Source organism: Ylistrum balloti, unplaced genomic scaffold (assembly GCF_031769215.1).
Source record: "Ylistrum balloti isolate Yb309-2 unplaced genomic scaffold, AGI_CSIRO_Ybal_v1 Utg369668, whole genome shotgun sequence".
Classification (NCBI taxonomy): Eukaryota; Metazoa; Mollusca; class Bivalvia; order Pectinida; family Pectinidae; genus Ylistrum; species Ylistrum balloti.
Window position 1 is genome coordinate 2,928,797 of NW_026781915.1, and position 26,715 is coordinate 2,955,511.

The 26,715-nt window shown below is 33.0% G+C and overlaps 1 protein-coding gene across 1 annotated transcript in view; it reads right to left on the reverse strand.

Moving 5' to 3' along the window:
• LOC132561569 (titin-like) overlaps positions 1 to 26,715 on the reverse strand; it is a 130,975-nt gene that overhangs the window by 72,667 nt on the left and 31,593 nt on the right. The window contains exons 4-7 of the mRNA XM_060226259.1: positions 11,491 to 11,723; positions 10,885 to 11,034; positions 4,821 to 4,905; positions 3,042 to 3,087 (exon numbers count right to left, since the gene is read on the reverse strand). Of these exons, the coding sequence (XP_060082242.1) occupies positions 3,042 to 3,087; positions 4,821 to 4,905; positions 10,885 to 11,034; positions 11,491 to 11,723 (514 nt within the window). The remainder of the gene's footprint in view (positions 1 to 3,041; positions 3,088 to 4,820; positions 4,906 to 10,884; positions 11,035 to 11,490; positions 11,724 to 26,715) is intronic.

Sequence of the window (26,715 nt, forward strand, 5' to 3'; positions counted from 1 at the left end):
TGTTGGACCTCGCTGACAACAATCAAGTATCCATTTGGGTTCAGTTCCGTACAGGAGATCAAATACAATGGTTTTGTATTTGTGTGATAAAATGTATGTACAAGTTTACTCAGACCAGCTAGCAAAGGTTTAAACAACATTGTACCAACATATTGACAGATGGTCTATGAATGTATACAACAGTGAACCAATGAATTTCTTAAATATCATAACAATGACTTAAGGCTGTATGCTACCTTAGTGAGACATTCATTTGCTTTCCAAGAGAATTCTATAATAATAGTTAATGATAATTTAGACCTAGAAATTAACTGCCACATACTGTACAACAAATTGTCAGATATTACTGACTGATAGGGTCAAGGGAGAAAATGATTACAAATCACCTTAAAATGCATACAGGGACTTATTATAAATGAACAGAGAGCAATATTAACAAGGACAATTGTTCAATCCTGTCAATTTATAGAAAAAAATATCACATGAAAGTCAGTAAATATTGGCATGAAGTGTCCATACTTTATCTGCTACAATCCCACTAGTATTAACTATAACTTATTCATGTAGAAAGTTGATTATTCAATTTACAATACTTCCTTTCAATAACATATTGACCAATATTTTGACACAGGATAATGATTTTCATTCCAGATATTGTCACATGGTCACTCTAAAGAAAAAATGGTCCTGACGAAAAGGATCTTGATACATGGAATGAAATTGAACAAAAATCTGTAAATAAACATGTTTAACCATATATTTAACCAACACTTACAATTAATTATGAACCATCCCAATTAATTTCAAAAACTTCCTTCAAATATGAACATGGTTCCTAAAATCTTAATATCCCCTCCTGAAACAGGTGCTGTGAAAATTGTACTACACACAATATTGAGAGAGAACAATCTGTAGACGTCTGAGTATGGCTCTCTGATCTAGGAACCATTAATCCTGTTTTTGTGGTCATTTTACGGCTTTATATGTAAAGTCAATTGTGCCATTAAATAGTTATTTGGTTTATTAGCATATTCATAATGCTTCTTAATCTTCTTTATTCTGAAGCAAACTTGTCTGACCTATTGCCTATAATGAAATGATCCATATGAAATGAATGAAGAGTCCATAAAAGGATTAGAGGGTAAAAGATGAAAAAATATGGGTGGAAGACCACAGGCCTTAAACAATTAATCTCTGTCCACTTGCTAGTTAATCTAAGTCAAGCTTATCCTAAATCACTGGATTAGTTACAGGTGTTTGGATAACATTATAAAATATGCAATATACATAGGAAACATACTATTATTAGATAAGAAAAGGTTAAAGTAACAAATAAGTGAAGGTAGCAGTAGTAAAATCACCTAAGTTGGTTTCTAGAGACATCTGAGTTTCTTTTTATTAACCTATTAGATATAATCTTACACATGTATTAAGACAAGAGTCTGTCTCTGGTGACAATTTCAAAGTGAGCATGTTGTGAGTTTGTGGGTGGTGACAAATATGAATTTGTGTGCATTGGCATACAAGAGCTTAATTCTTTTGGCATACAAGTTGGTTTTACTGGAAAATGAGCTGATTTCAAGTGTCATACTAGCTTGTCAGAAACAACTGAATTTGCTTCCACTGACATACATGAGCTTGTTCCATGTGACATAGAAGTTTGTTTCTGTTCACTACAGTGAGCATGTTTCTTGTGATTTATGACCTCATACAAAGTTCCATGAGCTTGTTTCCAGTTAGATGTGAGTTGTTCCATATGACATATAAAACTGTTTCCGGTGACAAATGAGTTTGTTCCTAATGACAACTGACTTTATTTCCAATGACACTAAAATTGGCTTGAAACTGAAACTCTTTACTAACACATATCAATTTGTTTCTCGCATCAGTTACATTTTGGACGAGTGACAATTCAATTTATTTCCAGTGGCATATAGAATTGCATTTCAGTCATGATGCAACCTTTTTATTCCTTTCTAATTGACATTTGAAGAATTCCAACATATTTGCACCTCCACAACTAGAAAGTTTACATAAACTTCACAAGTGTTGAAAGTCTGATGAATATTCATGAATGTTACAATACCAACATTGAACTGTGAGTAGGGCAGTAACATAAGTACAAAAATCTAACTGACACTTTTTTCTTGTATTCTTAGTCAATGACTGACACAATGCATATATATCTACCTATTAATATATACTTATTGTTCAAATAGTATACTATTAATCAAAACATTAAAGACAGCTTCCTGTCATTAGGATCCGGAGACAAAAGAAAAGATTGCTCTGAATGATCAGCTACAAGTTTATCCAATATCTAAACAACATTTTTAGTAATTTTCTAATAAGCTCTCAGTGCTTGTTTAATGCCATTAGCAATTTTGATGAATAACTATGAGATCACAATATATGAGCTGTTACTCCCTGTCCCCTTATAATGTAATAATAACAAATATACAAGGGGAGTAACTCATATACAATCTCCTAATGACATATATACAAGGGGAGTAATTCATATACAAACTCCTAATGACATATATACAGGGGGAGTAACTCATATACAAACTCCAAGACAATTACATATCATTCTACCAGAAATCAAAATTATACAGAAACATATGAAGTATAACATTCAATAAGAGCATGGTAAAGTGGATTTATCTATAAACAGAAAGTACGGAACTTCTAAACAGGAACATTCATTTCTAGTTATTTACTTATCTAGTGTAATAAATGCATTGTAACAATTAATGGCTGATCAGAGATTGATCATTTATAGTAGATACAGTAGCCTTTTGACTCAGTTCATAAAATTCTTACTAATCAACCATAATCTTATCATTAAAGACATTTAAATTTTGATTTATTGGAGTTATGTCCCTTTGCGTATGAAGAGATGATCAAAGAGTTCAGTTATAGCTTTTTTTAGTCTTACTTGAAGGATATAAGCGATTAATTGATGACAACATTTCTTAATGATACGAAATATCAATTAAGCATGTTGAGAAAAATATTATCTGGAAAATTGCATGACTTACCTTAATAGACATAAGTCTCTGCTTGTAGCTATCATATTCATTCACTCTGAAACAGAAAAGAGAGATTTAATCTGAAGATGTCTGCTGAGTGGAGCCAAAAAAGAGTGAGGAGACCAAACTTATCAGTAACAGTGGCACAACAACACCACATTATACAAATCTTGGACCAACACATTGTCTCTCCAAGTACCCATATTACAACACAAGGGCACTTGTTATTACAGAAGTATACCCTTACCATTATCAGGAATATCCTGATCTGCTTCACTCTTGATAAACTTGTGTTATTCTCCTCACATTCCATACCCAAAATTTTTCGCTCAGTCATGGACAATATTGTCATTGATCCTGTATAAGTTCTGATACCAAACTTGTTTGAATACTGATAATGAATCTACCTCTCAGTCATGAGGCTGTGTTGACATGAACTACCCTTTTCTGGGTATGCTATGTGTTTGAAGTTATTGAATTCATTTCTGCAAAATCATTCTAGTTGCAACCACAGAAATTAACAGAACATTCGATTCACCAATTTAATTTGAACTTTAAAATCTAAAATTTTAACAGATTTTTTTTATTAATAATTTACAAAATTTCAAATATAAAAGATTTGACATGAAATAGAATTGTTTTGATGATCTATATATACTACATATGGATTAAATGGAACACATCTTAACAGATACAGGACAATATTACCATCCCTGAAAGCTAAAATCCAATTCAAATTACAGTTCAAAATCTGACCTGGCAGTCAATAAACAATATCACTCAGTGAAGGACACTTAGATCAACAGACATTATCTCTAAGTATTGGTCCTGTGTTAAGTGGTTTTCTTGTCTACTCTACGGTAAGTAACTGACCTGCTGAGAAATATAAGTTATACACTCGGATACTTACCACTGATAGGGCATACATCGCAATAACAATGACCTGCAACAGCAGCTACAGCAAAGGTACTCCACACTATGGTGTCAATGACAGTGCCAATTTCAACAAGAACTTTATATTTTGTCTGAACTTTAAACATCAAATCTTTGAGTGTCGAACTACTACTTCAGCCCTGATTGTGACCATTCAAAACTTTTTAGTTTTTTAACAAAAGCTGAAAACTAATCGCATTCATTGTATGAGAACTTCAAAGAAAAGTTCAGAAATATTACACCCCCTTTTAAATTTCTTTGTGTTTTAGCAAGAAAGTCCTCCAATCATTTTAAGATATACACATTCACATATAGTTTTTTCAAAATTTCTGACTCAGTTTTAAATAAAGTTTGGCCAAATGGATATCTTTGCTATATGGCATTGTTCCACCAAATAAAGTATTGAACAATCCTATGCTTTCAATCAAGAAAGAACTTTCAATCTTGAAAATCTATTAGTTCAACAACACTGATATGGTTTGTAAGGTAGCATACATCCTTAAATAGAAATAAGAATTGTCTATATAAAAAACAAATCTACACCTAAGGAATGAAACTCATAAATGAAGTGGAATTGCACTCAGAGGCTGAACACAGCAACTGAATCTAGCGATCAAACAGCAGAGGACAAAGATTTCAGTAAGTTTAAGCATAGTATCGTGAAGCATGGTGAAATGAGCTTGGGGCAAAATACCATAAGGATGAAGTGAACTGCTGTTCATTTCATCATTATTGTGAAATGGAACCCCCATGGGAAAGTTTTCAAATACTGATCAATACTCAGATACTTAAGTGTCTAGACTAAAACTTGTTTTGAAATTGAATAAACTTAAAAAAAAATTCTTGAAATCTCACCTTTGTTTTCTGGCTTGAAGGGAGTTAGGAGATATTCGGTCTGGTAAGTAGGTGAAAGCATTGATGCTACCCTCTAGTTTGTAACCTGAAACAAAAATAAAACTGCTTAAAATTGCTAACATTACCGACTTCTCTGTCATTTTTAATCCTTTTGGAATGAGCCATCAATTAATCTAGTGTGAATTATATTAATGAAAATGTCAATAAATTCATTACATATGACATATAGTAAGTAAGGCCTTTTACCTACCAACAAAAAACACTGATATTTAAAATTGATTATTTCCTTTACACAGTTTACAGGTTCATTTTTCAATTAACCTTATGTTACTACCTCAGGTAGATATGAAAACTTTCCAAACCAACGTGTCCCTCACATATATAATATTGACACCACTTCATGTAGTATATATACTACAGAATGACATGTCCCACACTGTTTAAAAGCCAGATCTCCTAGATTAGCCACTAAAACTACCAATTGACAAAATTAAGCTCTAGAGTCCACCAAAGAAAAATTTAACATCTCCTGAACTATATTTTATCTTTACACTGTCAATCGAACAGGGTTCAAAGTAGTAAAACATAGCAAGCGTTTCTACAGGAAAACAACTGGTTCGTTAGGGTGTTTGATAATTTTTTAGGCTGTTTTATCCCATAACAATATCAGGCAAACTATTGTTCATATTATTATTTATTGAAAGGATACAAAGATTGCTTAAATGATTTTAGCATAAGTAATGAAACAATAGAATATATATCATTAAATACCAGGTAACTGACCTTCTTCAGGGCACTGAATATACAAACACATTATCATAATACCAACATCATTTCTCTGTCACAATTACCAGAAAACCTAGTTTAAAAAACTGCTTAATTAATTCCATTCTTAATGACATATAGAAAAATACTCAACATAGCAACATGTAATAGATCAATATGTGGATGTTTGCAGTCTCTATCAGACTGAGTTCCGATACCACTTTATGAAGGGCTTGTTGATTATTGGTGCCGTGGTGAATCAATATGGAGGTGTATAAGTTTGTTTGTACCATCAATAACTGGTTTGGGTGATACAATCCAATACAAGTCATCAATACTAAACGTAGTACTCATCTTGTCTTAAACATTGTTCAATTAATTAACATTACACAGCAGTAAGCCCCTGACTCAATCCATGTTTACGACCATGTTTTACAAAAAATATTTCTTTTCTTTGAAGACCAATTATCAATTAATCAAATCTGTATCAAAAACATTTTAAAAAAATAACAATATGAGTTTGTGTTATAAACACATTTCTAAGAAACTAATGTATTTTTTTGTCTTTACCAGAATCTTCATCAACAAAGATAAAAAAAATAATAATCCAAATCTACAAATATGAATAAATATGAATCTATTTATGATTCTATAGTACAATGCCCTGTTATCGATAAAACAGAGTAACATACCAAACATGGAATTTACGACCTCCCGACCTGACAGTTACACACAATACCAGAGTTTTCTTACCTGATTGTCCAGTCTAGATATTAATACAATATAGTAGCACACTCCTTAAATATGGACAACCATGTTCCTTATGTGGTACGAAATCTGATATGACCTGAATATTAGATTGCAGAAACACATAAAATATCCTTGGTAAATCTGCGATCGATACAAGGTGTCGTAAAGTGACCACACTGGAACATCTTTACTTCACTCAGCTCATCAGCCTCTCATTGATGTATACGTGGTGTTTTTTTTTTTTATTTTTCTGCATTTTCACTAGATTTTCTTAATCACCACATCAGAAATATGCTTGATACAATATTATGTTGAAAGCCTATACATTAAAGGATAGAAATATACATAATTCCTGTAAATCATGATGTAATTAAAACTCAACTGTACACCAAGCTCTACTCTTTTTTCCATAGATATTCCAACAACAAACAATGCCTTAGGATGTGTAGATAAATGTTAAAAGTATTTTCTGTTAACAGAGAAAGCGTTTGGCCCTTGATGTTGCAAGTAACATTGAAGTGGCTGTTATGTCAGTGTTATTATTGACAAATATCTTATAGTCATACAAGTGTAAGTGGTATATTTAATCTGAAAAAAGTACAAAACCCAGCTTAAAACAAAAGACAGATCAACTCATGCAATAATTATTAAAATTTAACTATATGGCTATCAGCAGTATTGTGTGTTTTTCAGGAGCATTCAGCTTACTCTTGATGAAACTGATAGCTAGAAGAACTACTTAACTAAGTACGATATATTGGAAATAAAAATACTGAACTGTTTAAACTCTTTTTCAAAGGAGATTAGTTCCAAATTTAAAACAAAGTAACTTTGGAAAGGTTCACTAGAAAACAGATGGAGCTGTATAACATTAACTCTCTACTAATTCTGTAATGGACAGAAATAATAAGGGAGATAACTCTAACCAAATAAAACCATTGAGTAAATTACAGGTAATCATAATCTGAAGTTTGTTTCTGTCATAAAAAAATCAATACTTAATCACAACAAGAATCAACAATATCTCCTGTGATATGAAGGTAAAGATACAAGATGAATTGGAATGCACAGACAGAGCAGTTCCCTGATACCTTATAGTCAATACAGTATATACCCAGGAATAACCCCATGGCTGATCAAATGTTGCAGTAATGCAGGAACACAATTTTTACATCATTTACTTATTGTAAACCTGTCTCCCTACTAAGTGTGGGAGCGTAAGTATTATCCCCAGAGCTTATTGTAGGATAAACTTGGTATCAAAACATCAACTTCTTGAAGGTCCATCCACTTCCTCTCTACTCACAGTCACTAAACTCAATCACAACAAGAGAATTGGTAGAAACAATTGATGGCAGTTGCTCCCTAAATAAACAATTTAAAAAACTCCATAATGGCTACTTTTGACAAAATTTAAGTACGAGAAAGAGCAAAGGGCGATAACTCCTAAATTATGCCAAAAGAGAGTTTTGGTTTTTGTACAATAAACTTCTCCTTATCCAGATCTACCTACAAACTTTCAAGCTGATACCTCTTACAGTTTTTGTGATATGCTCTAATCAAAACTATGATGGATGGACAGACAGATAGATAAACAGACAAAAGAACAAAGCAGTATCTATATGCTCTCCCTTTTGGGAGAGCATTTAAACACTACCCAACTTCTGAAGAGTCCAACCACTTCTTCCCTTCTTACAGGAACACAACTGGATCACAAACATATTAACAAATAGGTAAAGAGTCTGTCTATTTCTACTTTATACTACAGATACATGTTAAATCCAGGTCAAAGATCAGCACAAATATTAGCAGTGCTTTAGGTAAACAAATGAGGGATTCAAAACTCTTATCTAAATGGAAAAATGACAGATAAAGTTTTAAATCAATAAATCAATAGTTCAATATCAATAGACAGTCTTGTTGGTCCATCTCCAAATTACACAGAATTCCCTATAGAGTCTATATAAACATAGTGAGATTACAAATTCTACTATTCATATACACAGTTACACTTGTACTGAAACAAACGACTCATTCACATGTTAAAATCTGCTATTCACTATTTACTTATCAAAAGCCGGATCATATAACTGAAGATTTCATTCATTACCTTTAAATGAGCTCATCAAACTTCTTCATAGCATCATTGACACACTGTCTCATCAGACAATCTATATCCTAGATTTTACAGTCACACTGTCTTATCTGACAATCTTTATCTCTGATTTTACTGACACACTGTCTCATCTGACAATCTTTATCTCTGATTTTACTGACACACTGTCTCATCTGACAATCTTTATCTCTGATTTTACTGACACACTGTCTCATCTGACAATCTTTATCCCTGATTTTACTGACACACTGTCTCATCTGACAATCTTTATCCCTGATTTTACTGACACACTGTCTCATCTGACAATCTTTATCTCTGATTTTACTGACACACTGTCTCATCTGACAATCTTTATCTCTAATTTTACTGACCATTTCTATAATTTGACAGTTGTCCTTCCATTTTCAGTTCAAGTTTTGATCTATGAAAAATAGCAGCCCAAAATGAAATACTTATTCACTTATTATCCTGCTTCTAGATAAATGAGGTTTTAGATCTTACAAGCAATATGCGAATTACGATAAGTCAAAGTTTCATCTCAAATTTTGATAGAAGTTCCTGAAATTTTATAATCACCAGAGAAGCAGTTGCAAGAAATTAATTTCAAAAGTCTTCTTCAACAAGATGCCCAGAGGTCAGTATCACTCATTCCATTTTGGAAAAGGATTCTAGATATTTGCAAGTTTTCCCCTATCCATCCCACCCATGGGGCTGAGACCCATCATTGATACAAAACTGATTTCCCGCCATCAAAAGATGCTACAGAGGAAATTGGCATTCCTACAAGAATAGATGAATTTGAAATAATTTGCACCATTTTCCTTATCGGACCCCACATCTTAAGCCTGTGTGTAATTAGACTACTGTATATGCAAAACTGATTCCCTTTCACCCAAGGATGCTTCAGACATAATTGGTAGAGAACCCTAAAATTCCTACAGAAGACAGATTTTCAAGAATTTGCTTTTGACCTGCTGAGCTAAAAAGGAATCTGTAATATAATCTTTGACAGGTATCATGTCATAAAATACAGAAATAAAAATGTCCAGATAAAACAGTTAAGACTCTAAAATGACATCATGTAAAATATACAAGTGGTTAAATACCATGTGCTACTTGACCAGATATATTATGTTCTTATAATGTCTCATACAGAACCAAGGTAGGTAGGTCAGGAGTTACTTGAAAATACAATAAAATTCTTGAGAGGTCAAAGTGCTAGGTATAGACATAACATAGTTATATAAAGTAACAATTTACAGACACTGGTGGGAGATATAGACAGGTGGTAATTGCAGACAGGGGGTAGCTATAGACAGGTGATAATAACGGACAGGTGGTAGAAAAATACAGGGGAGAGTTGTAAACAAGTTACCGTTATAGACAGGTAGTAGTTAAGAAAGGTAGTAGTTTATACTGGTGGTAGTTTAGACAGGTAAAAGTTACAGACAGGTAGTAGTTATAGACAGGTAATAGTTATAGACAGGTGGTAGTTATAGACAGGTAACAGTTATAGATGGGTGGTAGTTATAGACAGGTAATAGTTATAGACAGGTAACAGTTATAGACCGGTGGTAGTTATAGACAGGTAATAGTTATAGACAGGTAACAGTTATAGACCGGTGGTAGTTATAGACAGGTAATAGTTATAGACAGGTAACAGTTATAGACCGGTGGTAGTTATAGACAGGTAAAAGTTACAGACAGGTGGTAGTTATAGACAGGTAATAGTTATAGACAGGTAACAGTTATAGACCGGTGGTAGTTATAGACAGGTAAATGTTATAGAGAGGTAATAGTTATAGACAGGTGGTAGTTATAGACCGTTGGTAGTTATAGACAGGTAAAAGTTATAGACAGGTAATAGTTATAGACAGGTGGTAGTTATAGACAGGTAACAGTTATAGATAGGTGGTAGTTATAGACAGGTAATAGTTATAGACAGGTGGTAGTTATAGACAGGTGGTAGTTATAGACAGGTAACAGTTATAGACAGGTAATAGTTATAGACAGGTGGTAGTTATAGACAGGTAACAGTTATAGACAGGTGGTAGTTATAGACAGGTGGTAGTTATAGACAGGTAATAGTTATAGACAGGTGGTAGTTATAGACAGGTGGTAGTTATAGACAGGTAAAAGTTATAGACAGGTAACAGTTATAGGCCGGTGGTAGTTATAGACATGTAAAAAGTTATAGAGAGGTAACAGTTATAGATAGGTGGTAGTTATAGACAGGTGGTAGTTATAGACAGGTGGTAGACACAGACAGTGATATGTGACCATGATTAGGTACCAGAGACTAGTTTTATGGTTTAGATAAAGGCATCCCATTTATCTTATACTGGATGATCTTGCTTAAACCTTAAAGATTACATTTCTTATACTTTTGACTTGTCATGAATTAGTCATGTATTATAAGAATCCAATACAAACCTTGTTTGTGTAGTCGCACAAGTTGGCAAGCAACTGTCCACTCCCCCGTATCTAGGCAGCCGTCTTTATTGAGGTCGGATAGATCCCACACATCAACCAACTGTTCCGGGGATAACTCAGAAGACTGGAGAGCCTCACGTGCTTCAGTACCTGTACAGAGAACAGATTCTTGGTATTATCATTACATAAAAACAGATTTTACAAGAATGATATAACCTAGGAGAGCCCATAAATTTTTCAAATCCCGCTTATATTTTATGAAGATTTTGCACTGAGTGTTCCCATTTAGCCATATCCCTAGGCCATTTTAAGGCTCAGTCTTTTAAAAATATAGATTCTGTCTCTTCTTATTCAAAAGTCATGCCATCAAAGTTTGGTTCTAATTTAATCCTCTATCCATGCAACATTCCTTGACATTTTAGGCTGTAGACTTTAATATTTGTGTGCCCTTTTAAGTACCAATTTCAGCCTCTGTGGGATTAGCACTACTTTAAGATGTTGCAAACAATGATTGTAGAAAAAATTGTTAGCCTGCAAGGAAATAGTTCATGAAATAGACTTACAACCCCACCCTCAATTAACGCAATATTTTCAAGTCTCACTGACCTTCAAAATATCCCTTTCGACTGGTATCAAGACTCTGAAACACCTTGATATATGCCTCCTTCTCCCTGTCAGACATGTTGGGAAGTTGTACCGAGGTAGAAGACTTGGGTTTGAGGTTATGCGGAAGGACTTTTGGTATTTTCCTCCCACGTAAGATCCCATGTGTGAGGTGCATCGCCAACACAAACTCATCCACATTGAGTACATTGTCGTTTGTGACATCAGCCAAGTTCCTGAAAAGCACATAACAAAAGTCAGCATTATTATCAGTAGTCAGTAACATCTTGATGCTGTCAACTCTTTCACCACTTAAACACCTAATACTGACAGATTTCAATTCATTTTTCTTATTTTGTCACAATCTCTTTAAAATTTCTTTTTCTTAAATATCCAACATTTTATTATACAAATAGTGATCACAATATATCAAAACTTCAAAACATTAAGTTATTAAAATTGACATGTGTTTTACTTGAGGTTGCTTTACAAAGTTAAGTTTTTCAGGGTTTCCCTTTAACCACATGGAAGGTCGTTTATTCAGAGTTGTCATCATTGTGGTCCCAATATGGGCTAATGAATTTTCATCACTTCTACAAATTAAAATTGTAAGTTTGGATAAGATTATGCCTCACTGTTTACAGATTAATAAGACAAAGGTAGAAAAACACATCTGACATTTCAAAAGTATTCCATATCAATGTATCTTTTTCAGATAAAGTAAAATATGTTGGGTAAAATTTTATCTACACTGTGAGACTTTTCATTATTCATTTTTACACAACACAATATTTCTCCATAAAAAGATGTGCAAAATTAACTATTTAATAAAAAACCACACAAGAATAAACTCTAGGTAGAGAGATGCTCTGAGAACCAACAGACTGCAAAGTTCATGTGTGTTGTGGTTCATGAAATAGGTTCCAGGAGGACTCTGAATAGTATACAGAGCTCTTGTCAAAACTGTAAAGAAATAAAAATTGTAAACAAGCAAAACAGTAAAGGAACAACTCCTGTTGTCAGTTTTCCAAACAGTGTATTCTGTTTGGAAACCTGATTTTAGCAGTAGCTCTTTTCCCTTTTTATTCACTTTGTAAAAAGGTACACTTGAGATGTTTTGAATAAGGAGACATGAGTTATTTCCCTTGGTACACAAAATTTGTACCTGGTGATACCATATTGTCGACTCTATTGTGTAGACATTAATTATCAGTTGACACACCTTCCTACAAACAGGAATCTATCTAATGCTTTATTAACAGATCAAAAGATGTTAGAAATATTTATATATACACACAGGAACATGATGAACTTCAAGTGTATCAGTAATTATCCAAATCAACCTTGAAGGGAGACCAATTTCATTTTCCTTGTTTAAGAAAACAGATATCATCATGTCATTTTAACAATCTGTTTCCTGAATGAGTGAAGACCCCAAAAGTTTTCTTCCTAATATTTTATTTTATCCTATTAATTGAAATTTATTTCCAAATATTTTATCATATCAAAACCTTTTATATTCCTCTATGAAATATACTTGTATATACATCTGATTGTTAATATGATACATTTCCGAAACAGTTATGCACTTTAAGTTGGATAATTGCCTGTAAAAAAACATCAATTTGTATCCAAATAAACACTCTCTAAATACAAATGATTATTGGTCTACATTCTACCTAAATTCTCAGACATCCACTTCATCCAATACATTAAGATGGTGTGGTATTTACATATTTTAAACATCAATACATCATTCAGCAGCAACAAAACCTGTTTATTTACATCAATGGTTTTTTCGTCAGCTGACCCGTTGACATAAACCTGTTTTGCTTGGCACTTAAACCTGTTTCCTTACAACAAACCACTGGTTAGTCTGTAACATCTAGCATTTATAAACCTGTTTACAAATATCCACATGCTCAGTAAATACCTCATGGGAACCCAATTTTACAAATACCTATGATAGGTTGTCACTATGGTTACAGTTGAGGCAGACTGCAATTTAAACTAAGGATACATTAATTCATCTGCTACATAAATTAGCACTGAGTCATGTAATATTAACATGACAATCCAAAAGATATTAGTACAAAAATATCTAATAAATCCTGACATCAAAATACACTGTATATATCTAATTGAAGTTATGATATACCAGTTGCAAACATATCATTTGAAAAAAAAGGCGACATCAATATACATTTAAAATTATTCAAAAAATGTATAATATTTTAGTTTCTGGTAAGGAGTTGCTTCCCTTGGTAGGGAGTCAATTCATTTTTAAATTCAATTGGTGCTACTGGGACATTCTGTTATAACGTTCAAGATATCTAACTTCTGCATATTGTGGAATTTTCAGTGTGTTTTCTTGAGAGAAATCCATGAATGTTTAAATGTGTTTTAAATCAAATTTCACCCATGCAAAAACATAAAATATGTAATACCAATGCCTGGAAGTAATGATTTTTAACCTTTGATGTAATTTTTCTATAATAATCATAACTTGGGCCCCTTTTGCAATGATACTGCATAGAAACAGACATGAATAATACTTGGATATGTCCCACCAGTACACTTAAGTGGTAGTACAAAAAAAATGAATACCAAATACAGAAAAGTTTAAAAATATATTAAACTGAATGAACACTGAATGTCTTGGAGAGTAAGGGAATTGTACATCACAGAGCAAGGTTATCTTGGATGAATTAATTGTATGTTAAAAATAATCTCAAGTTACGTAAAGTTTTGTAGAATACATTCCACTGTAACCTGACTGAACCAACAAGACTTCATCATATATTTATATCAACATTTTTCTTTATCTCACATCAGTTTGTAAATAAAAATTTATTTTTCATTCCTATATAAACAGGTCTGAGTAATTTTGAACCTCAAAATGTAAATCTAAAAGACATGTTACAAATAAATGACAATTTCACACAGAAATGTTCCTTAAGCTAACAAACCTAGCTATCACTTCTATGCAACAGTTACATTAATGTACCATACATTACTAAGACGCAGGTGCGAGGATGGTATATCACACAGAGGCTGCATATTTCCCTTCTTTCTTGACCCATGTAATGTATCAGGTAATATTACTGCATCAGTCATGTAGAAATGGATGAAACTGAATGATTATTTAACATACCAGGTAAAAACCTTATGTTAAATCTCACTACCTTGATTTTCAAAAATATCGCTTGAGTGGATAGAAGCAAAAATGACTAAATATGAGTATCTCTTCCGGAATCTTGTACATGGTGCATTAGAAGATTTACAAAGAATTTTACCGTTAATGGTAGTCTGGTGAGTTTACCCTTGAATCCATCCAGTATTCAAAACTGACTTTTGGCTTAAATACAATAAAACACTTTCACTACACCTTCTGGGTCTCAAAGTTTATTTGACCCCTGTGAGCTTAAAAGTAAGTCAAGGTCATTGCTATGAAGAAACATTATAGCCCTCTTAATATCAGGATCTGGGTGCCAAAGTAAAAAGTTGAAACATTGATGCAGCTCACCTGTTATTTATGTCATATAAGCAAAAAATCATTTCACACGTTTTGTAGTGTGACTAAACAATACACAATGCATGTGTATATAAAATCTATGTTATATCATCTATCATTCTGTATTGAGTGTAAATATAAATCAAAGTATATCATAGGATCATTTCTAATCTGTACCTTGCAGGTCTCGAGAAATATAACAATAAAACCCTTGTCAAATCATATGAGAGAAAGTGTAGTATCGAATTTGATCATTAAATCAAATGGGTAGAAACACTACTCTGTCCCACGCCTCAACACAGCCGAAATAAAGAAATCCTGGTAGAAGAGAATATTTTCTTTACCAGAGTGCACCAGGCAAATATGATTTCTATTTTGCTACAAATCTGGCTGAAATTCTATTACCCAGCACTTAATTTTTTATGGACAAATGTCACATTTATTTTTCAATTAACCCGAACCAGTTTATGATGCGTTAAGTATTGACTTACCTGAGATGTTACACCTGACATACACCTGTATTAGGTTTACTTAGGTACATTCACATATCATCAATATCACAACACAGTAAAACATATCACTTGGAAAATCATATCTTTTATACATTAAAATTAAATCATGCAAGTTTGATAGTAATCTTAACCTAATAATTCTTTGGACTAGCTTAACTTCACATTATTCCTCTAAATAAACTTTGCCATTAAGTAAAAATTATAGTTTTGTTGCTGTTTTTAATCCGCGTTTTCATGCATTTTAATGTTAATTCAAACAAAGTGTAGGTTACTTACTGGAGCATTATATTATATTTAGATATTTGTAAGTGAATGATTATGACACCATCAACATACCAGACATGGCATTTTAATACTTCATAACCCACAGACCTAATTAAAGAGCAAATTTGTCCACAGCTGACCTAAACTATGCAAATTACCTTGCATATTTGTATATGATTACCTGTATCTACACCTAGCTAGGTTGACACAACTAAAAACATGTGATGTGCAACTTTCCCAAACCAATCACCTCTTGAAACCGAACAAAATGGCAATGTATGGAATGACGTCCTCTTTATTATAGTAAGAAAAAAGACTGATTCTTTTCCATTCCAAATACCACACTGTTTTGTATCCAACATGTTTGAATTATACTGAAAATCACATCTGAAAACCGGCATTATGTGATCAATCAAGACAGGAGTTATCAGACCAGTGCACCATGAAATCAACACCTGTGGTAACAGTTGTAAGCTTTGAGCCCTGGTGCACACAGCTGTCAGGGGTAGGCTAATATGTATACTATACCTACCCTGATCAGGAGGATTATAATAAACACAATGTATAGTTATCTTCATTGACAAATTGAAGTTGTATGAAACGAGTCCATTGTTTCATCAAAACGAGAAATGGCTACTGATTTAGTGAAAGTAAGTACTGATGCAGGATTGAAAGCCACTATTTCGCTTGTAAATTGTTAGATTTTAACACATACAGAATGGAAATATTAATTGAAAACTGTTTCAGTTTTATACTGGTCTACAAGAAAACACATTCATCAAATATATCGGTCGGTAACACTTTCAGACTCATATTGATTTCTAGATTTCTTTTAGACTAAAGCCAGAAATAGAATATAAGTATCACTGTTTTCTCACTTTACAGAGAAAGTTTTAGCTTATAAAACTTTTTATGTCCAATGCATGGTTGGTTTGGAGAAGTTCCACTGTACAAGTTATCTCCCTTGTAAGGCACATTCTCATTCATTGGTATTTTGACCTATTTTCAATTTTGACATCTTGGTCAGTTATCTCCCTTGTTAAACATCTTCAATGGATTGTAAGACATTATTCCAAATGGCCTGCTCTTATTATCACTGATGCTAATTAGTGAACTGATAAAAAATGGGCTCCTTTGGGTTGTAAATCATTTTGTTTGAATTATCTCCCTTAGAATGTACACCATGTTGAATAGTCTCTCTTTCTAGTTATCTCCCTTGGGTAACTATCTATATCTTTTCGGGAAATAGGGAAATTTAAGAAGCTAGCGTCAGGATTCACAATCTTTATATCAATGATAAAAGACCAGAATGCAAACAAGTTTGCATGACAAAATTTTGTTGGTGTATATAATTCCTATGATATGCCAAAGCAACATTATCACTTGCCCATGACAAACATGTACTATAAGTTTTATATGAAATCCATATATAAAAACTAGCTGTGTGGAACCCACAGGTATATCTTTATTATCAATAAGTTTTCTATACACAACATATGAAGTATAACTTTTGATACTTTGCAACTTTACTGTGAAGTATCCCAAATCTACAATGTTGCACACAATACATTTTCTCCTTAACTACCTCTTTATCAACTCATGACAAAAATGTCCTCCTGTTAAACCTGGTAAGATTATTCCCAACAATACAGGGTTGTTTTGTATGCCACCATTTCGTGCCAGCATAGGATTAAGGTAACAGTTTGAAAATCAATTATTTGGACCCAAAAAAACATCCCCCGTAACAACAAAAGCTATGGGATTAGATGAAAGCCGATAATGTACTTTCCTTGTAATAGATATACATGGTTATGTGTTTTGGATACATTGGAGATCTGTTAGTAAGGATCCACACAGACAGCAGTCTGCTCTGTCTAGTAGTTAGAAATACATAAGAGATTTAGGATATCACAGTAGTTTAAACTGTATGATATACATGCAACACAAGTAATTTAATACACAGTCAACAATTCATCAGAACCTATTTTATGTATAGTTTTAATACATAACTATTATTTTCTTACTTCATTGACACCTGAACTTGAAGCAAATTAATTTTGTGTTAAAAAATTTTGATGTGTAATGGTAAAACAAAGTCCATTAAAATTTTTAATCCCAAATTCACAGAAGCTTTAAGTTTGTTGGTAGGAAAGTTAATGTTTTGAAAAAAACACTTCAACCAAATACCTGTATAGGGGCCTTTGGTAGCTATTGCAAGACACTTTCTAAACAAATACCTTGGTTGCGGTCAAGCACCCAGTGTGCTGGTCAATGGGTGGATAAATGTTTACAGTGGAATAGGAAGTTTCAGCTTAAATAGGGCCATTGATCCCTTCAGCATTTCTATAGCAAACTAAAGGTGATATTTACACTGTTTAAATAGGTATCAATATCAGAAATAGAAGGAGGCAGCTTAAATTTGACGCTTCAAATGCATCAGAAAGATTTAACTGACAGAAAAAATGAGAACAGGTCAGCAGTTTCGTGCAACTAAAAAATCTCAAATAAAATTGATCTTTATCTAAGATTTACTCTGGAAACTACAGGAAATAAATGCCAAAAGGCGTAAATAATTAACATCATCTAACATACTTAATAGGTATATAACTATATATCTAGTTATTACAACATAAATTCAGGTAACAGAGCAGATTCAGATTCTTTGGCTACTTAAAGTGTGATACAGATTGACCCAGATTTCTTGTTTATGGATATGTTAAGGTAAACTCTGTTTCTCTAATTTGGCAGTAATTAAAGTGGTATATAGCTTGTTCCTTTCTGACTTTAAATTGCCTATTAGAACCACATTAAAAGTGATTTCTTCAAAAATCCCTTCTTTCTCCGATAACTGATCCTTTGGACCCTATGAACATTAATGAATCTCAAAGTAGTGTTGTTCATAACTTTCTGCAAATGAATTTTTAGATGCTTCAATTTTCTCCAATAGGAAATATGTACATTTATTTGCGGGGTTTATTGTCAAATGAACAGTCTGGGTCATATTGAGGCTGGATCTCAATGTAGTAGCCCAGGTGAATATCTAACCGAACAACATAGGAGAAGCATGTTGCAAGGTGCAATCAAGATGAACACTAACAACCTTCACCTTAGAAATGCTGAAAACCTTGTGTAAGGATCAAATAACACACCTCAGATCTTCACCTGAGAACACTGAAAACCTTGTGTAAGGATCAAACTACACACCTCAGATCTTCACCTGATTTCATCAATTTCAGAATGTCCTCAACAGTTTTGCACCCTTTATATATTACTTTAGTTTTAAGCAGAATTAAAGTCTTGAGATCTACAAAAATTGAAGTACATGACCTTTGATTTCAACTTATGGTAACGACCTTTGAATGCAGGTTATAAAACAATATGATTCTATAGCTGTCACCTAGGTATCTTCTGCAGTTTATAATAGCATGTTCTGACTCACAAACATGTAAAAAGAGATTGTAACACAACCTCTGTCTTCAGGCAGGTTTGAGTACAGATTGACAACATTGTGAGTCATTTTGTAACTTGACTACAACACAAAATGGAATGTCACGGCAGATTTATTATACACACTTACATATTTTTCTAGAGATAAGAAATCAAACTGCAATACTAGATATGTGAATATCTCCAACAGTATTAACAACACTGGCCCGAAAGTTTATAACACACAGTTAAGGAGCAACATGACATATATATATAGCAGTCGTAACACAGATTTATAAACAGACAGGTCAAATGAAAGGAAATGAAAACCAAATGTCACACTACTTAGATTCCACAATCAGAATTCATACTCTATGAAACAATGTTTCTGTCAACATTAGAGAGACAACATATGACTAACATCACCAAAAACATGCATTTAACTAAGGGGATAAAATAGCTTGTTTTTATTTTTGTATCCAGCATAAGATTGTTAAAGAAAGCCACAAACTGGAGGTAAAATATTTCAATAGCAGCGATTCTCCAAAGATCTAGTCCTTTAATAAAACCTTTGCGGAAGTAATATTTTCAGATCGCTGTGAAACATATATTACGACAGGAATCAGTGTAGAACATTTAAACACATTCAGAACCCATTTTATCTTCAAATATCTATCTAAAACCGGTTTTCCATCTGAATTGCTATCAAGTTTCTTCAATAACAAAAAATAACTAGAACACTTTTATCCACCATAGAACATAAGAGTTAAATTTCGCACTACATTCCATACAAACTGACTGAACCTATTCAAAGCTAACTGGCTGAACCTACTCTAGGTACAAAGTTTACAAACTTTGTCATAATATTGAGATTGTGTATTATATCTTTATCATCTAAGGTAGATGGAAATAAATATACAATCAAACAGTTACTGGGGACAGAAGGAATGAATTGGGAGATGATTGGGTAGGGTTGTAGTTGGTCACAATCACTGTGTTTTGTGTTTGGATGGAAACAAAGACAAGCGTGTGTGTGGTGGGGAGGGGGGAAGTATACACAGCTAAAAGACATCTTAAAGATTTAATCCACCACAAATCCCGGATATTAAAAATTACACCGAACAGGTTACAAAAGAATTAAGTATAGATATTTACAAGCAATAACAATGGATCATCAATATGTGGAACTGACAAAATACCTCACAAAGACAAGTTGTTGATTACTGCAAACATATATACACTTTCCGAAGGTTGTCTCTTATAAGTTTGACTTTTTTATAAAGGTTATTTCCTAAAGAGCTATGTCTTTTATAATCTTTATTGAGAAGTATTATACTGTTATGTCTATAAGGGACTTACAGTCATAAACAGTTACAGGAGAGTGTTTGTGGTGACCTGTATACACAGGCTCACTGTTAACTATACAACTTGATGACAACACAATCTTAAAGAGTATATATAGGGAAAAATATAAAACATCCACAAGGAGTGGGCAGATATAGTAATGAATATAGATGGCTACACCCTTTACATGACTCTGTAGATGTGTGACAAACACCCCACAAAATTTCACCCAAGTATTCAGTGTGTACCAAGTAATAAGAAAATTTGTACCTAACATACCTTTCTTACTGTACCTCATACATCAAATTCTTACACTCTTTATGCCTATCGGTCACAGAAATTTTTAAGTCATATATAAGTACCCAATCAGCTTTCCTACCTCCAATCACATACATCAAACTAACGAAATAAATATATAGCTACAGGGAAAAGAAATATCGAGAGTTTCATCTATCATAGGAAATGGAGTCAACTATGAGATATCCATGTATCTTAATGATAAAAACTGTAAAATTGTACACAGTTCTAGAGAATTAGTTTTTATGCTCCAATATAAAAACTTTCATACTCAACTTTTATATGGTGGTTATACCATAAAATTTATCATATGAAAGTTTAGAAGCATTTCAATAAAGACATGTTTTTATGATTTCACAAATAGTTGTCTCCATATGAGTCTATAGAGATAGAACATGGAGACATCGCCACGGTAACACAAAACCATATCAAACAGATTGAATCTACTGGTAACCGAGTGATATCAACAAATCTGTAGTCAATAACATCTTACTTCAGAGATATCTGCCAATGTTGAAAGCATTTAAATAATACACAATTCTGGAAACACCCTGTGTTGAAATACTTTTGAATTATGACACCAAAATATCTATAGCCATTTAAATTAGCCCTCAGGATAATCTGCTGTTTTGAATTTGATACATGCTGTATGCAGACCTCTCCAATAAACACCTTTTGAGATGGCCCCTTTCCATATTGTTAAGCCAAGCATTCTACCTGTTGAAAAGGTTACCTGTAGTAGTACTATCACATACAATTTAAAGGTACAAGAGATGTATTTTTCACCTGCCCACAGGGACGAAAATCTCAGTCTACAGTGACCTGGGTCGTAAACAAATATAGCCGATGATGTATCAGACGTTTCAACACATAATTACTAACAATAATACAAATTTAAAATGCCATTGACTTTGTTCACAAATGGAGAAGAATGTAATCAACGATCCTGATAACGAAGCTTCGAAGCTTCGCAATTTACGTCGTACGACTGTGATAATGTTCCTATTGACCAGATCAGGGCATACAACCATGACTAACAAGCCGGTCAAGCGACCAGGCAAATTTCAATAAAACATCTTAATGGTCATTCCCAAGTAATTTGACATACGACTACTAGGCTATTGATTTTGCATAAAACTTTGAACGGTTAATCCGGAACAAGAAATATTGGTTTAATACTTATCTATGTGAGATCAAGCTTTAATTGAGATCCCTTTCTGAAGGTGAAAAAATAGAATTATAAAATCTAAAATGTTTGAAAGGTATGCACAATGGCTGGTCCCCTTACATGTAATAATGTCAAACTACTACTATTTAAGAGTTTGTGAGCAGGTGTGCGTCATGAATTTAGCAAACTGCAAAGATTTCTGCTATTTTTTCTTTTTTTTTTTTTATCTGAAATGTACAAAGAGTATACACATAAAATACTGTAATGTGAACTTCATACTTTAGCATTGCCCATGATCATACAGGGAACAAGTATTCCTTCATACACCCTTGTTTTTTATTTGACATCAAGACAAAATATCTTAGATACCATCTCTAATCAAATTCTACTGATGAAATAATACCCTCTGAATTGATCATGTAATCTTTAAAGCTTTACAAAGAAATGCCTTTAATTTTCAAATGAAGTTTTATGAAGTTTAACATCCTTGAAACAGCTAAGGTCATTATGATACCTGATGATGCAAAGCTGACATTACATCTAATGATGCTTAATCTGATATCACATCTGATGATGCAAAGCTGACATACATCTAATGACGCTTAATCTGATGTCACATCTGATGATGCAAAGCTGACATACATCTAATGATGCTTAATCTGATATCACATCTGATGATGCAAAGCTGACATTACATATAATGACGCTTAATCTGATGTCACATCTGATGATGCAAAGCTGACATACATCTAATGATGCTAAATCTGATGTCACATCTGATGATGTAAATCTGACATTACATTTGACAATTCTAAATCTAACATCACAACTGAAGAAATGTAGTTTGTAAGAGTAATTGATGATACAACCCAAAAGATAAACAATCACCAGTGAAGTGGTAAATTCCCCTCCAGGTAAATACTACGATCTATATACAACAGACCTACAAAGTCACTGCAGACCACACTGAAGTTACACTGTAGGCCTTTCCAAAATGAATTGAAATTATAAATGAACAGGTGGAAACCAACTAAAGTCAATTTGTCTATCTCTTTTTTCAACTTCATTGCACATGTGATGAACCATGGAAAATATCAAATGTAAAATCCATCACCTCATATCTTGAACATGAAACCTAAGTAAGCATTATTTCACATAAATCTTTCCCTGATTAAAAGGACATATTGGACAAGAATTTCACTAAAATTCACAAATTAAGTAACCACAACATTTCACTCCATGTCACATATGAATTCCTTCTTGTGACACCACACAGAAGTACCAGGTACTGTTTAATTCCATCGTATCTATTACAGGATTTGCATGTTAAGTACACTGGGATTATAAAGGCCTATCCTGCAGGTAAAACACAACATATTCTAACAATATGTCACAGCTTGGTCTTTACTATAATTATGTGTACAGATTCCCAGGTATTGTGTTCTAGTGAAGCAGTAAAATGCTTGACAGGACAGAAATACGGCAGTCTGCCTCAGAGGTTGTATACATAACATTATGCCAGGTGATTGGCTTATACAAAAATTATACTGTACGTATAATTCTGATTTATTATACAATTTCAAACATTACATGCTGTCCAAAAATAACGTTGAAGACAAGACTGGTATTAAAACACATGTTGTCCAAATTCTAACCTGGATTAACCAGAAGTCACCTCGCCCAGTCTCACTACACTCCAATCTCCTTTATCTAAGACTTCATCATCAAAGACAATAATATATTAAGGTACCTCCTAAGCTATCTCTTTACTAGTTCACACAATGCTTGAAACAAATGGTTGGGCACCGTCCACTGAAACATTTGAAGGGAAATGAAACAAGGAAGTCCATAACAGATTTTTGTATTATGTTGCCATAATTTATCTCTATTAGGCCAACCAAAAATAACAAATGGGAATTCCTCTGCACTGATGAGCAACAAAACCTTAAGGAAAATGAAATCCTAATTGTACAACAAAATCTACATGAGGACAATGGCTGAAATGTTTATTTTTACCTTTCATTATAATGATCATCCAGGCATTCAGGGCAGAAAACAGCAATGGATAGACAGAAAACAGCAAAATAAATGATTGTCTGAATAAAGGAACGAGAGACAGAAACATGTTAATGATGTCATGACTCCTACAACGTTTCGAAGAGAAGAAATACAGTGATGAAATCAGAGGTCTGCTATGTGCCCGAACTGATTAGATACAGTTTCTATGGGAAACCTCTGAAGCATGAAAAATTCCTATCTATATTATTTATGAGACGAGAAGGTAATATGTCCCTTGAAAATGATTATTTGAATATTATACAGGTAAAAACATATTTGTTCATTGTTTGGTTGTACACATTCGTTAAATGATACATCACAAAAACATTGATTATTAGTTGTAGAATTATGGTGAATCAAACATAAACTTGTCAACAATTCATATTTTTCTTGCGGTTTGTTACGCATTGATAAATGAAATAAAATCTTGGCAAAAATTCTTCTCGTAATGCGTGGGAAAATATGTTGCTTTATAAAATGTATTTGAGATTCAGAGTACACTAAACCTCTTAATGACTTCAAAAGATTAGGACATGGAATGAACCATCGTATATGCATAAAATCATTGATCCGGAAATTATATGAAAAGGTCTGGTCATAAAAAGTTGAAATCTTACAATATCTGTGAACTGGAAAGTTTAAACTTATGAAGTTATTTTATAAACACAAATAAAGATGACGTCTATCAATAGAATGTCAGTGGGTAGCCAAGTCTGGAATATTATTCACTTCCTGTGTGTCTTTAGAAAACCAGTAGATAAAATGATACAGAGTGTTAAAGCAATGCTTCCACAACTCCACACTTAAACAGGTAAGAACAATCTAACAAAAGCCACAAAGGGACGGATAAGGTTGGACCTTTCTTGTCTAGTACTTTGAAAAAAAACACACAAGGGAATATAATGAAAACTTGCTTATACATTGTATTTTAATTTTTGTGAAGTATTCCTGAGATAAACAACAGAAACACATTATCTAATAATTAAGCTAGGAAAAGCAGTAAACAGTGGCCTTTAGTTAAGAATTTATTTGAAACTTGTAGGATCACATTTTTAAACACAGAACTTAATTCAGATAAAAGATAATTCAAAATGAAAATTTTTCTTTAGCAAAACAAATGAAAATATAAGTTAAACTTTACAATTTCATAACTGTATCATCTATCATGACACAAAAGGGCAGATAACTCGTGTTAAACATTCCACCTTTGCTAGCATGGTGCCCAGATACTAACATAGCTAGGTATTCTAGTACCTGACCAGGCAGTTAATCAATTTTTTACAATAGATCAAAAAAAATAGGATGAAATAACAAAATCAGGTAAACGCTGTCATTTAGTTATAACAACCCCACTACTATTATGGTACCAATTTTAAGCATTATACATTAGAATTTTGTCAATTCACTTTACATCTATGCATTATCAATACCATGCTTGGTTGTTCTGATGAATTTTATGTCATCTCCAATAAATTTTCTTGAACACCTTTGATCTAAATAACAGGGGTAATTTCAACCTTCTCAACAATAATCAATAGCTCATTCTAATCAATATGATTGATTAGTTCTATATTACTTTACAATCAATTTTTGTTGTCTTAACATTCCTGATTTCCTGAATCTCATGCACGGCATATCAATATTTCATATCCAATGATAGAAGGAAAATTAAATGTTCCAATTAACACAGTAGTTACCAATAGATGTTCATTAATATTCAATTAAGGTTCAAAGGCATTTTAAAGTTATGTCAGTAATTCAACAAAATAAATGTTTATCTACAATTCCTAATGATGAACAGCAAGTTCTTCTGGATGTCATGTTGTACAGAAATCTGGGTCGTTTAGATGAGATAAAGTTATGAAATGCTGATCAATTGTTAACCTAACATGTAAACACAATAGGAACCAATCCCCACAAAGCAACAGATATGAAACAAACCAGAAAATTTCTATAAGACATGAATGTATCTACCCCGTTACAAACCTGAATTTGATCAGGAGAAGCACGGGATGTTCTGATACTATAAGGGTAAATATGAACCAGAACATCGGTCTATTAACACATAAGTCTGCCTTTAATCAGAATAACACATTTCATGTAAATCCAGGGTTACAAGCAGGACTATGGTAACAAATCTATTATTCCTATACTCTGCCAACAAAACAATGCCTGCAACATGCCATATATCACAGCTAGCCAAAGTACCAGCAATAACCAGTTGACATATTACTTATCCTAGCAGAAGTTCTACCAATAATTTCTGATAACTGTATACCGATAATTTCTAATCAATATGCATGTGGCTCAGCCTGAGTCATAAACTGTCCAACAAGTCATTGTATACAGCAGGAACTACAAGTGTTTGTATGAAATCAATAAGTTCCATTTGACTAAAAACAGGAAAACAACCTCTTGACTTCTTCCTGTAGCTGTTTGTACCTGGAAATATGATATGCATTCATAACATTTTGGCAATGTTTGTGACTATTGGGTGATTACAGTCTAAACAACCCAAACGATAAGTCATATCAACAGTAGTGAATTATAAACAAGATAAATTCTACTTGAGTTTTATCAGAAACTGCCTTCACATCCTATTGGTAAACAACAGCTTCAAAATCAATGAATTTTTTTAAAAGTGA